This window comes from Chrysochloris asiatica, unplaced genomic scaffold (genome assembly GCF_000296735.1).
Source record: "Chrysochloris asiatica unplaced genomic scaffold, ChrAsi1.0 scaffold00007, whole genome shotgun sequence".
Lineage (NCBI taxonomy): Eukaryota > Metazoa > Chordata > Mammalia > Afrosoricida > Chrysochloridae > Chrysochloris > Chrysochloris asiatica.
In genome coordinates, this window is record NW_006408525.1 from 1,089,147 (window position 1) to 1,102,286 (window position 13,140).

General features: G+C 40.3%; 1 protein-coding gene across 1 annotated transcript in view; it reads right to left on the bottom strand.

Annotated features, from left to right (window-relative positions):
- The window catches only part of MYO1D (myosin ID), a 382,292-nt gene that overhangs the window by 198,835 nt on the left and 170,317 nt on the right, over positions 1-13,140 (bottom strand). The window contains exon 16 of the mRNA XM_006832312.1: positions 8,927-9,134. Within this exon, the coding sequence (XP_006832375.1) occupies positions 8,927-9,134 (208 nt within the window). The remainder of the gene's footprint in view (positions 1-8,926; positions 9,135-13,140) is intronic.

Sequence of the window (13,140 nt, forward strand, 5' to 3'; positions counted from 1 at the left end):
AAATTCTTTTTTCTGCTTGTTCTTCTATCTAGTGGTATTGAGAGGCATCTTCCAGCTCACTAGTTCTGGCTTCCATCTCTTCAATTCTACTCCTTTGCCCTTTCAGTGTATTGTCCATTTCTGATATTCCATTATTAATCATTTGGACCTCTTTCTGGAGGTGTTGAATTGTTTCCAATGCTGTATCTCTCTTATATGTTTGTTCCTGTAGCACTTTCCTGACTTCTTGCTTATTTTTCTCAACTCTATTGTACAGTGTTTTAATACATTTAACAATCATTTTTCTGAATTCCTTCTCAGGCATTTCCAAAGTCTGCCCTCCTTCCATTATGGAGTGTAGGTCTACCTTCAATTCATTTGTCTCAGACACTTTATCTCGTTTCTGGACAGGTGCAGATATGATCATCTGCTTCTGTTTTTTGGGCATATTCAGGAGTTATCTGTGGCCTTAATACTTAGATGGGCGTGTGTTTTGTGTGTGTTTTTATGCTTTCTGATTGCCTACAGGTAGATGTGATCAGGAGATGGGCTTCCCTTTTCACTCTTCTGAGAAATTTCAAGATGCCACTGTTGGCCGTTGTGACGTAACTCAGGATTTAATTTTCGGCCTGTTTCCTTTTTAGTCTGCCTGTCCTGCTCCACAAACCCCATTCAAGCCTTTTTCATAGTGATAACCAGTTCAGGGCTGGTTATGGCCGTTTTGCACTGTCATTTGGTTTTAAGTGGAAACTGTCCCTTTAAATTTTGAGGAAAGCTGTGCACATGCGTAATAGAACCCTCCGAGGGTGGGGGTGAGTGTCCACTCACTCAGCCCCCTACCGTTTAATCACCAGAATAGAGGTACACAGACAGTGAGAGGCCAATAAACAGGTATGAAAAAAAAGAATGTCCACACCTTTATCTCTGCGATTCTGTCAGGTGTCCCTGGCTGCTCTGATCCTTCCATGGTTCGATCTCATCCAAGATGGCTGCTCAGGGAGCAGCTGTGCACCTTGGATTAGAAAGAACAGAATTTCTTGCTTCTGCTATAAATTCCACTGGCTGTAAGACTTCCAACTTTCTAAATATTCCTTTATATTTGGTTCAGAGTTCTGAGACCATCCCCTGAGCCTGCTTGGTCCGGTATTCTGTGTAGTTGCTGACGAAACTCCTCACTACACTTTGACCCAATCTGCCAGCTTGTTTGTTCTCCCTCCTGCTTGTTTTTTATTGCAATTAGCTTGGTATATTTTTTCCATCCTTTAATTTTGTTACCCATTCTGCCACTCTCTGCTTCTTGACTGGTGCATTCAATCCACTGATGTTTAGCATTAATTATTGGACTAGTGTTAATTATGGATTAATTGCTGATATTATGCTGCTTTTTTTGTGGTGTTTTTTGATCCATATGACTTGCTATGCTGTGTTTTTGTGTGTGTGTGTGTGTTTTCTTGTCAATTTGTTCAGAGTGTTAGTGTTTCCATAGTCTTTTTGGATATTTCTTTTCTTGATTTGATGTACAGATGTATCCCAATTCGTGGAGGTTACCCTATATTTTATTAAGTCTTTTTATGACATTGTTTTATTTTGAGATCTACCTGGGTCTCTGTTACTATACTTTTTCTTTCTTTTGCTTTGTGGCTGTCCTGTTCATGGACTGACCTCCTCAAATCCCTAATTTCAATTATGTAGTTTTGTTCTGCCCTGTACTCTTCCATCTCTGGACTGAGGTCCGGGTAGTGTTGCCACGTATGTCAGTCTCTGGTTGTTGTCTAGTCTTGTTGATTCTCAGTCCAAGGAATTCCCTTAAGTATGTTTTGGAGCGCTGGTTTAGCCTTTACAAAATCCTGTGATTTCTGTTAATCCTGGAATGTTTTGATTTTGCTGTCATATTTGATTGACAGCTTTGCTGGGTATGATTCTAGATTGGCATTTTTTTTTTCTTTCAGAGTTTTGTATATGTCTCCCCATTGTCTTCTTGCTTGCATGGTTTCTGTTGAATAATCAGATATTAAACTTATCTGCTTTCTTTTGTATGTAACATTTCTTTTCTCCCTAGCTGCTTTCAGGATTTTGTCACCTTTGGTTTTGGAAAATTCGATTATAAGTCTTGGTGATTCTCTTTTGTGGTCTTCTCCTTCCTGGGGTTTATTTAGCTTCTCGGATGCTTCTCATCCTTCAAGACGTTAGGGAAGTTTCCTACCAGCACCTCTCGGACTATCTCTTCTATAGCTTTTTTTTGGTCCCTTCCTGCTCTGGAATTCCAACCAGCCTCAAGTTATTCCTCTTCATGTTGTCCCACATGGATTTTAGGCTTTCTTCAGACTTTTTTTTCTTTTTTCTGCTTGTTCTTCTATTTTAACATTATTGAAAGATTTGTCTTCAAGTTTGTTGATTCTGACTTCCATCTCCTCAGTTCTACACCTTTACCATTTCAGTGTGTTGTTCATTCCTGATATTTTGGCATTAATTGTCTGGACTTCTTTTTGCAGGTTCTTTATCAATTTGAACACTGTTTCAATTTTGGTTGCTTGTTTCTGTAGCGCTTTTCTGACTATTTTCCTTGGCTTTTCTGTGGAACATCTGGATGTACCCTCAGTGTTATTCTCCTAATTTTCTCTGTCAATTCCAGAGCCTCTTCACCTTCTAGTACCAATCCTAGTTCTTCCTGTTGATCATCTGTCTGAGCTACTGTGTCTTGTTTCTGTGCATGAACAGAAAATTTCTGCTACTTTTTAGGCATTTGGGGCTGTTGTATTGGTATTAATTGGATGATTTTATAATGATGTATTCTTAGGCACACTCCAAATTGTCTCCTGATGAGTGTGATCAGGAGATGAGTTTCTCTGTTCGCTGTTCTTTCAGCTCCTTTTAGTGTGTTTTTAAAAGGTGTTGGCTGAATATGCTGTTCTGGTATATAACAGCTGGTATTGACTCTTCCCTTTTTGTTGGGGTTTTATAGGGTACAAATGTAGCTTGGCTGTATGTCCAGAGTTGCTGTCTCTTGTTAGGTGAGGCATGAATAGAAACTCCCACAAAAGTAGGAGAAAGGCCATAGTTAGTACTAATTCCCAAAGTCAAATGTTACAAGAACCTGTCAAGGATTAGTCTCCAAAGCCTAATTGCACTCTGAGCAAAGGATCTTTCCTATTTGTGCTCTGAGCAAGGATCCTGGGCAAATCCTTCTCACGATCAACTCAGGAGACCAGTGATAATCATTCCACACATCACAAACTCTGTGGGCACATGCTGGACTTTGTCTGGGAATGCACTCCCATCCGCATGGAGATACCCAGACTAGACAGAGAGGGCATGACAAGGGAGAATGACAAAAATGGTTGTAGGAAAGAAAAAACAAGGAAATAAGCTCCCATTTAATTCTTATGAGGATACAGAAAAAGTGAAAATACCCATTATGTTGAAAGTCAGTGGACTGATGACCTAGTCCCAGAAGAGGAGAGAGTTTTCTACTAACTTTGTGGTGTGCAGAGTTGGCCAAAATAACATCACCAGTAGATCACACATGAATAGAATGGCCTGTCTGAGAATAGGCAGGAAGACCCTTTTTCCGAGCCCTTTGCCTATGCTTAAGGAATGCAAGATCTATCTATATAGCAGAGAAGACTGGACAGCTTTCCTTTCACTGTCCAGTGGTAGGTTCTGAAGTAGAATCTCACTTTTCTAGGTAGAGATAGTGATTTTTTTTCTCACCAGGAAAGAAGTGGCCAGTGGGAACTGGCAATGGCACACTTCCTCTCCAGCAAAGTTCTACCTGAGGGTGCAGAGAAAGGGCCCTTAGTGTGCCTGCAGTGATAACTGTTAACGTCTGAGTTGAACCATGAAGACAGGAGGGGAAGTGAGGCAGATGCCATCTTTGTTAGCAGAGCTGTTCTGAAGTCTGCTGGACACAGGATTGTGAACAAATGAACAGCAAACTGCCATTTAGATTTAAGAGGATTCTACCAGTCACCAGAAAGTGACAGAAAGTGAGTTCATTGATTATAAATTGACTACCCATACTGGGACATTTCTGAGAGTGAAAGGGGATTCGATGAACACACACTAGGCAACAGTCCTAAACCAGGGTTTGACCCAAGCGAACGGAAGGGCTGGTTACCCTGGCTCAAGGCCATTCTCTTGTTGCGCTGTTTAGTGCCGTCCAGTTGGTTCGGATTCATAGCAATCCTATATGGGGTTTCTGAGGAACAGCTGGTAGTTTTGAACTTCCAGTCTTGAGGTTAGCAGTCCAGTGCTTATCCTACAGCACCACACCAGGACTCCAAGCCCTGGACCTGAGTCAGCCTCTTAGGTAGGTGGAAAAAAGAAAGACCTAATCTCAGATCTATAAAAAAAAAACAAAGCCCAAACTCAGATCTATAAAAAAAAACAAAGCCCAAACAACAGGTTAAGTATTGAAGATCAAAGAAAAGGAACTTAAAAATACAGGAGAACAGATGTATGAAAAGACCTGATTCTGGCAGACAGAAACCGGAGCTCTAATTTGATGGGAGCAGAAAGTCTCATCTTGTAGGTTTACAAGCATTCTTGAGAAAGAAATCAGAACTAAAAACAAAAGCAATAATCAACACTAAATAGAAGGAAACTTTTTTTGGATGAAACAGATTTTAATCTTTTCATCTAAAAAGCTTTTCTGGTGCTCACGTAGGCAATACATATACAAATGTCTGAGTTCCAGGCACAATCAATGAAGAGACCTACAGTTAGACACGTCTTGGTGGCTGAGAGGGAGAAAACTTTCATTATTTGCACATAATATAATCAGCAACCTAGAAAAAACTTAACAGAATCAAGAAATACTAATCAAGCAGGGTTGCCTTTTAGATATAGATAAACCAACAAAAGTCAATATTCTTTCTCTAAACCAACACTGTCCTATAGAACTGAGTTACAACAGTCATAGCAGCAACAAAACCAATGAAATACCCAGGGATTAAAAATTAATTCATAAGGCCTTGCTACAAAATCTGTACAAGTCTAAAAGTCAATGAATAGGATTTAAATATATCTATATTCTATGCTCTTAACGAGATAGTTTAATATTGTAAAAATGTTAATCCTCTCAAATTAATCAAAAATTTCTATGAATCCTAATGAGAATTACTGCTGAATTTAATGAACTCAATAAATACACATTAAAATTTATACAGCCGAATAAAGGTCTATGTATAGATTAATCAACCTTAACAAAGAGTAAAGATTTATTCTACCATACACTAAGAGATGCTACAATAAAAATAGTGCAAAAGCAGGCAAATCGAAAAATGGACTAGAATGGAGCACACACAGACACATATACTCATAGATGATGTTGGTGCTGCAAAACGTTGAATCGGTTCCGATCCACAGGACCTTGTATGGGGCTTCTCAGGTTGTAAATCTTGATGGGAGCAGAAAGCTTCACCTTTCTCCTACAGAGCAGCTGATGGATTTGAACTACTGACCTTATAGTTAGCAGCCCAATGCAAAACCCACTAGGTCCCCAGGGCTTCTTATATTCATATATAGGAACTTACCATATGGGCTCGAGCTCACCAGCTGCTCCTCGGAAACCCTATTCAGGGTCGCTATGGGTCGGACCCGACTCCACGGCACTTCACAACAACAACAACGAGTGACACCACGATTCAGTGGGACAAAGACAGCTTCTTTAGTACATCTGGTGAGAAAACTGGCTCATCACATGGAGGAAAATGGAACTGAATTCCTCTATAAAACCACATACATTGTTGTCGTTAACTGCCGTTGAGTCAGTTCCGATTCATAGCAACCCCGTGTAGTGTTTCTGAGGCTTTAAATCTTTTTCCCATGGAGTGGCTGGCAGGCTTGAACCATAGACCTTGTTGTGGTTTGCAGTCCAGTGCTTAACCACATAAGAAAATATTGGAGAATGTCCTTGTGACACGGAAGTCCTTTTAAAATTCCCAAAGCACAAAACTATAAGGCAAAACATCTGACTGTCAAAATTAAGGGTTCTGTGCAACTAAGGATATTAATTAGAATGCTTACAACATAGAAGAATACATTTATGTCTAAAGTTATGGATAATTTCTGCTAATGAACAAGAAAAAGGTAACAACTCTAGTAAACAAATGGACAAAGTTTCTGGAAAAACCCAAAAAGCAAGTTTTTAAGGAGATGCTCAAATTCATTGCCAAGCAGAGAAACACAACGTATGTTTATTAGTCTGGGAAAATGTAGGCAGCTGGATAATTGTGGTAGAGAGATTAGCACAAAGTAGCTCTCATACACAGCTTAAAGACACTGGTGGTGGTGGTAGTAGTGTGCCTTGGAGTCGGTTCCGACTCACAGCGACCCTGTATAGGGTTTTTGAGACTACAAATCTTTATGTGAGCAGAAAGCCTCATCTTTCTCTCACAGAACTGCTTGTAGTTTCGAACTGGTGACCGTGAGATTAACCTCCTGATCGGTAACCACTACGATAATGGAGCTCCTGGCAGAATCATTTTAAATAGGAACCTGGTACTACTTACACCAATTAAGTACACGTATATCCTGTGACCCATAAAATGTTATCCTAATAGTCGCATAAATATATACAATTTATGTACTTTTTTTTACATTAAAATGATATATAAGAAAGATATGCAAAGGGGTATTAATGATAAAAATGAGTACATGAATGAGTGAATGAGAAGGCGGCTCTCCATGTTGTTAGATCTGTTGAGTTGGCTCCCAGTCATAGCAACCTTACACACAATGGAATGTATAGATTAATCAACCAATAGTCATAAACCATCTTCACAGTGCGCCATCCTCACAGTCTTCATGCTTGAGCCCACTGTTGTAGCCACTGTGTCAGTCCCGCTCACTGGGGAGCCTCCTTTTTTCCAAGCTGGATGTCCTTTCCCAGAGCTTGCGCCCTCCTAGCAATCTGTCCAAAGTATATTGGAGGAAGTCTCACTATCCTCACTTCTAACGAACATTCTGGCTGTACTTCTTCTAAAGCAAATTTTCTTGTTCTCCTGGCAGTCCATGGTACATTCAATATTCTCCTCCAACACCTTAACTCAAATGCATCAATTCCTTTTCAGTCTTACTCTTTTTCTAGGTTTCACTTGCATATGTTGTTGTTGTTGCTAAGTGCCTTGAGTTGGTTCCAGATCATAGTGACCCTGTATAGGGTTTTAGAGGCTTTTAAATCTCTTCGGGAGCAGAAATCCTCATCCTTCTCCTGCAGAGCAACTGACAGGCTCGAATCATGGACCTTGTGATCTCAGTCCAGTGCTTACTATATGGAGTCATTGCCCATATAAGGCTATTGAAAATACCAGGGATTGGGTCAGGTGCATCTTAGTCCTCAAAGTGACATCTTTGCTCATTAACACTTTAAAGAGGTCTTTTGCAGCAGATTTGCCCAGTGCAATCAATTACTTGATTTCTTGACTGCTGCTTCCAACAACAGTGATTTGGGATCTAAGTAAAATGAAATCCTTGACAAGGTCAATTTTTTCTGTTGATCATGCTGTTGCCTATTGGTCTAGTTGTGAGGAGTTTTGTTTTGTTTTCTTTACATTGAGGTGTAATCCAGACCCAAGGCTGTGGTCTTTGATCTTCATCAGTTAGTGCTTCAAGTCCTCTTCACTTCCGGCAAGCAAGGTGTGTCAACTGCATATCTCAGGTTGTTCAGGAGTTTTCCTCCAATCCTGATGCCATGTTTTTCTTTATAAAATACAGTCTTTCAGATTATTATTTGTTTAGCATCCAGACTGAATATGTATGGTGGAAGGATACAACCCCGACACACATCTTTCCTGATCTTAAACCACACAGTATATAGCTCCTTGTTTTGTTCAAATGGCTGCCTCTTGTTCTATGTAGAGATTCCATAGGAGCATAATTACATGTTCAGGAATTCCTGTTCCTCCAGTGTTATCCACAGTTTGTCATAATCCACACAGTCAAGAAAATATCTTTCTGGTCACCCTGGGCGACACTGCTGGTAGTTATAATACCAGTGGCATAACTTCCAGAATCATAGCAAGACACGAGCCACAATACAGCAGACATATGAGATGTGGGAGTTCCTACATGGACCTGTGATAACATGGACCATGAGCTAGTGAACATAATTAAGGACACCTGAGGTCAAGTGGTATTGAAAATAATGGTGGATGAAGCAGGTGGTTTCAAACATGTTGGAAAAAAATTTGAAATACAGGCTAAAAAACCAAGTCCTAGAAGCAGTTTAGACAATAATTAGGCTAGTTCAGACATCCCTGCAATTTTAAAATGACAGTACCTTGCCATGAGAGCAGAAGAACTAGATGGCACCTGGGTATCAGTACCTAGAGAAGAATCCTGAGCAAACGAGGGAAATTCAGAATTGACGTTTAAATGATCACAGACTTGGAATTCTGGAGTCAGAGGCTGGCTCTGAAACCACTGCCCTGAGATAAACCTTAAACCTTAAAATCAAACAGTAGTGGAGCTTGACTTGTAGGAATTGTCTGCCTTTAGCATGATGGTCTTTTAAGAACTGTCTATATGGGACCAAACTGACAGCAGCCCCGTGAAGGTCACATGAGAGCGTTAGAGGGCAGAGGGTTGACATGAATCGGGGCGGAAGAACTCAGACCAGGCAGGTGGCAGTGGTAGCACAATTTGAAGAATGTAATCAATGTCACAGAATCGTACCAGTAAAAATGGTTGTATTGATTTATGTTTTGCTATGCATTTTCTCAATATGTTATTTAAAAAAAAGAAGAAGAAAAAAGCAGTGTTTTGAGGGTAATTTTGAATTTAGACAGCCAAATACATTTTTTATGTGTGAAGGCCACAGATAACAATCTGAGATATGAAAAAATATACCATCCACAATCACTGCTTGAATTAAAGACAAACTTCAAGATGATTTTTAGGAATATAGACGGAAGGTTTCACCTTTATACAAAGATGATAAATTTACCTTTTGTAGAAAGAGGACAATCCTTTCGATCATCCGGGCACGGAGTTCTTCCAAGGTAAACAATGTTCGGGGAGTACGAATGAAAATTTTGGTCTTCCCGTAAGCTACATCATCCTGAAATCCACAATGTTCTATTAACTTCCTGACAGCCTCTTTGTCTGAAGAAAGGTCATGGTTGGGCCAGGTAAATTCCGAGATCATCTTATACCTGGGTAAAAGAGAACAGGACACATTTTACTTCCTTTTCTAGTATGAAAGGTATTCATTGGATTCTGAGGTAGTGGACTGTTTAAGATCGTACACTCAGGAGCCCACTGTCTGAGTTCAAGTATGGTTCTGCCCCTTAGCTGTGAGTGTCAGTGACTCCTGCGTTTAAAACAGTGCTTGGTGTCTAGAGTAAGAACTTCACATATGTGAGCAGCTATTACCTAAAAACATACCTTTTCCTTATAGTGAATCATCATCAAGATCCACTCACTGATAGGACAAAAGCCTTTACTTTTTTCCCTTTTCTACTTATTTTAATTTTAGTTCCAATTACTAAGGATTTCTGTTTTTACCCCTTAAAAACAATCATTTGTTTTGATTTTGCAAAAAGTTTGATCTATTTGACTAATCCTGCCTTTTCACATTTCATGTCTCCCTCCTGCATTCATTCATCTTCTTGTTAAAGAATACCCTTTAGATTTTTCAGAGAGGGTATGTGAACAGTACACTTTCTGAGACCTTTGTCAAGAAGATGTTTATTTTATTCTTTACTCCCACTTTTTTTTTTTTTTAAACTCCCACTCACGTATAAACATTTGGCATGAAACAACAAATTTCTAGGCTTGAAGTTTTTTCCATTTGTTGTTGTTAAGTGCCATTAAGTTGGTACCGACTCACAGCGACCCTATGCACAAAGAATGAAACACTGTCCAGTTCTGCACCAATCTCACCATCGTTGCTATGCTTGAGCCCATTGCTACTGCCACTCTGCCAATCCATCTCGTTGGGGGTCTTCCTATTTTTCTCTGACCCTCCACTTGACTAAGCACGATGTCCTTCTCCAGGGTCTGGTCCCTCCTGATAATGTCTAAATTATGAGGGACAAAGTCTCACCAACCTGGTTTGTAAGGAGCATTCTGGCTGTACTTCTTCTTCTAACACATATTTATTTGTTCTTCTGGCAGTCCATGGTACTTTAAATATTACCTTTCAACACGGTAACTCAAATGAATCAATTTTTCTATAGTCTTCCTTATTCATTATCCGACTTCCATATGAATATAAGGCTATTGAAAATACCTTGGTTTAGGTCAGGTGCACCTATCGTCAAACTCATATCTTTGCTCTAGAACAATTTAAAGAGGTCTTGTGCAGATTGGCCTAATGCAATACGTCATTTGATTTCTTGACTGCTGATTTTGTGAGTGTTGATGCTTGACCCAAGCAAAATGAAGTCTTTGACAACTTCAATCTCTTCTCTATTTATCTTGATTATTGGTTCAGTTGTGAGGTGAAATCCATACTGAAGACTGTGGTCTTAGTCCTATTTTAAGTCCTCTTGCTTTGAGCAAGCAAGGTTGTATCATTTGCATATCACAGGTTGTTAATGAGTCTTCCTCCAATTCTGATGCCATGCTTCTCTTCATAAAACCCAGCTTCTCAGATTATTTGCTCAGCATATAGATGAAATAAGTAGGGTGAAAGAAAACAACCCTGGCGCACACACCTTTCCTGATTTTCAACCATTCAGTGTCCCCTGGTTCTGTTTGAATGACTGGCTCTTGTTCTATGAACAGGTTCCTCATGAGCACAATGAAGTGTTCTGGAATACTCATTCTCTCCAATATTGCCCACAGCTCGCCACGATTCACACAGTCGAAAAGTAGTCCTATACTGGTGAAGAAAAACCACTACTCCTGGGTTGTCTCACTTTACATTTAAAATCACAAATCTTAAACAGGCATTCAGCTTTTCCTAGTAGTTCTATTATTCAAACCTATGCTTTCCACTCTTCAAAACGAGTATTCTCATTTCTTGTAAAACCTGCTACGCCACTTTCAACCCTCCTCTCAACTCATGACCTTCACTGATAAAACGGGAAACACATCATCTTGGCCATCCGTGAATTTTCAAGCTTCCATGTATCTGTACTCATAGACTTTTTTCTCTTTTGTCTGTTGCTATGGGTGAAGTGTCCCTGCTCTTAATGTAAAGATGACAAACCCTCCACTTGAGCTTGAATTCCATCTCCTTTTGCCTTCTCAAGGGCGTTGCTATTATCATCAGCATGTCTCTCTCTCTCCCTCTCTTTTCTGCATCATGGGTTTCCCCTCTGGCTGAATCATGCCCGCCTGCATCCAAACATTTCCAAGTATCTTCTAACCTCACATTCCATTGAAGCCGCTTCGCTCTCATTCACACACAAAATTCTTCAATTGATGGTAAGTAGAAAGTACTGGACTTCCAGGTCTGTGATTCACTCACTAGCCGCTCCTTGGAAACTCTGTATTGACTCCATGGAACTTAACAGTAACAACAAACTCCAGCTCCCTCACAGAGCCCGGTAGTGTAGTGGATTATGAGCTGGGCTGCTAACTGTCAGGTCAGCATTCGACTCTGTCAGCAGCTCTTCAGGAAAAAGGTGAGGCTTCGGCTCCCGTAAAGATTGACAGCCGTGGAAACCTTCCACAGGGTCACTATGAGTGGAAACTGACTCAGAGGCACACAACCACTCTCTAATTCCCTCACTTACACTGCTTTTTAATGCTGCTCAAATCAGGCTCTGGTTCACCTTTTCTCCTGTAACCCCTATGTTTCCAAATCTAATAGTTAAAAGTGGTATCTACATTTTTCTTCTTGAAGTGCCATTTTTTTTGTTTTTTTTGTTTTTTTTATGGCATACCCTTCTTCTGGTTTTTCTTCTACTTCAACCATTGTTAACAAATCTAAATGTTGGCCTGGGCCTCTTCTTGCTCTCAATCCAGTCCCACATAACATATATATAAGCCATACACTATTGTTAAGTGCCATCGAATAGGTTTTGAGTCATAGTGACCCTGTTTTGGGTTTCCAAAGATCCAGGTGGTGGGTTTGAACTGCTGACCTTGCAGTTACCTCATCCTACAGCACCCCAGTAACTCCCAAATCTTATTTCTAGTCTTGACTTTTCAGGACCCCCGGTATGTATGTCTAATAACTACGTATTTTTACTTAGATGTTTAAGAGGTATTTCAAACAACACAGTTGAGAGAAAGATCTTGACTGTCTCCCATGCTCCTTGCTCCTCTCCCCAAACTGCTCTTAGCCAACCTTCCTTATCTCAGCAAATGGGTACCACTGAGACACTCCAGTGTGTCTCCAGTCTGTCTCCTTTGTTCTTTCTACTCCTCTCTCATCACATCCAAATCCAAGAGTACTCTTGCTAATTCTATTCCTGAAACATATCTTGAATCACCACTACTCTCACATCTACTATAATGTCCTTGTTCAAGGTACTACCATGTTCAAGGCACTACCATGATGCCATCTCTCTTGAACTCTTGCAAACACTTCCTAACCATCTCCACATAGTGGCCACGGTGCTCTTTTGAAAACATCGTAAGACTGTGTCACTCACTGCTTAAAAACTCTCCAGTGGTTTTCTGTCACACACAGCCCAAATCTAAACTACAGAGCTCGTCAGAATTTTGCTCCGTCCACCTGTCGTCTCATCTCATCTCATCCCAATTCTATGTCATTTACCATCTTCCAAGCCCACTGAACTACTTTGGGAAGCTAAAATGCCATACTTATTACTGCACTAGACCCCCCTTCCTCCCCAAGCTGGGTCCTTCCTGTCATTGTTAATGACATTGATAGTGAATATGTGAGATTTAAAACACTGCTCTTCTGATTCCCAGTTGTCAACTATCACTATAATTATTAACAATAATAGCAATGATATATAATGTCTACTGAGTGATTACCATTGTTAAGTGCTGTCGAGTCCGTTCTGACTCAGGGACCCTGTATAGGGTTCCCAAGGGGCGGCTGTTAAGTCTGAACCACTGACCTTGTAGTCCAGTGCATTAACCCACAGCGCCACACCCAATTATGGAGTCCTGGTATGATGCAGTCGGATAAACATTGGACCAAAAGGCCGGTAGCTCAGACTTAACCACCCACTCCTCGTCAACCCTATACAGGGTTGCTTTGAATTGGAACTGACTTGCTGGCACTTAACAACA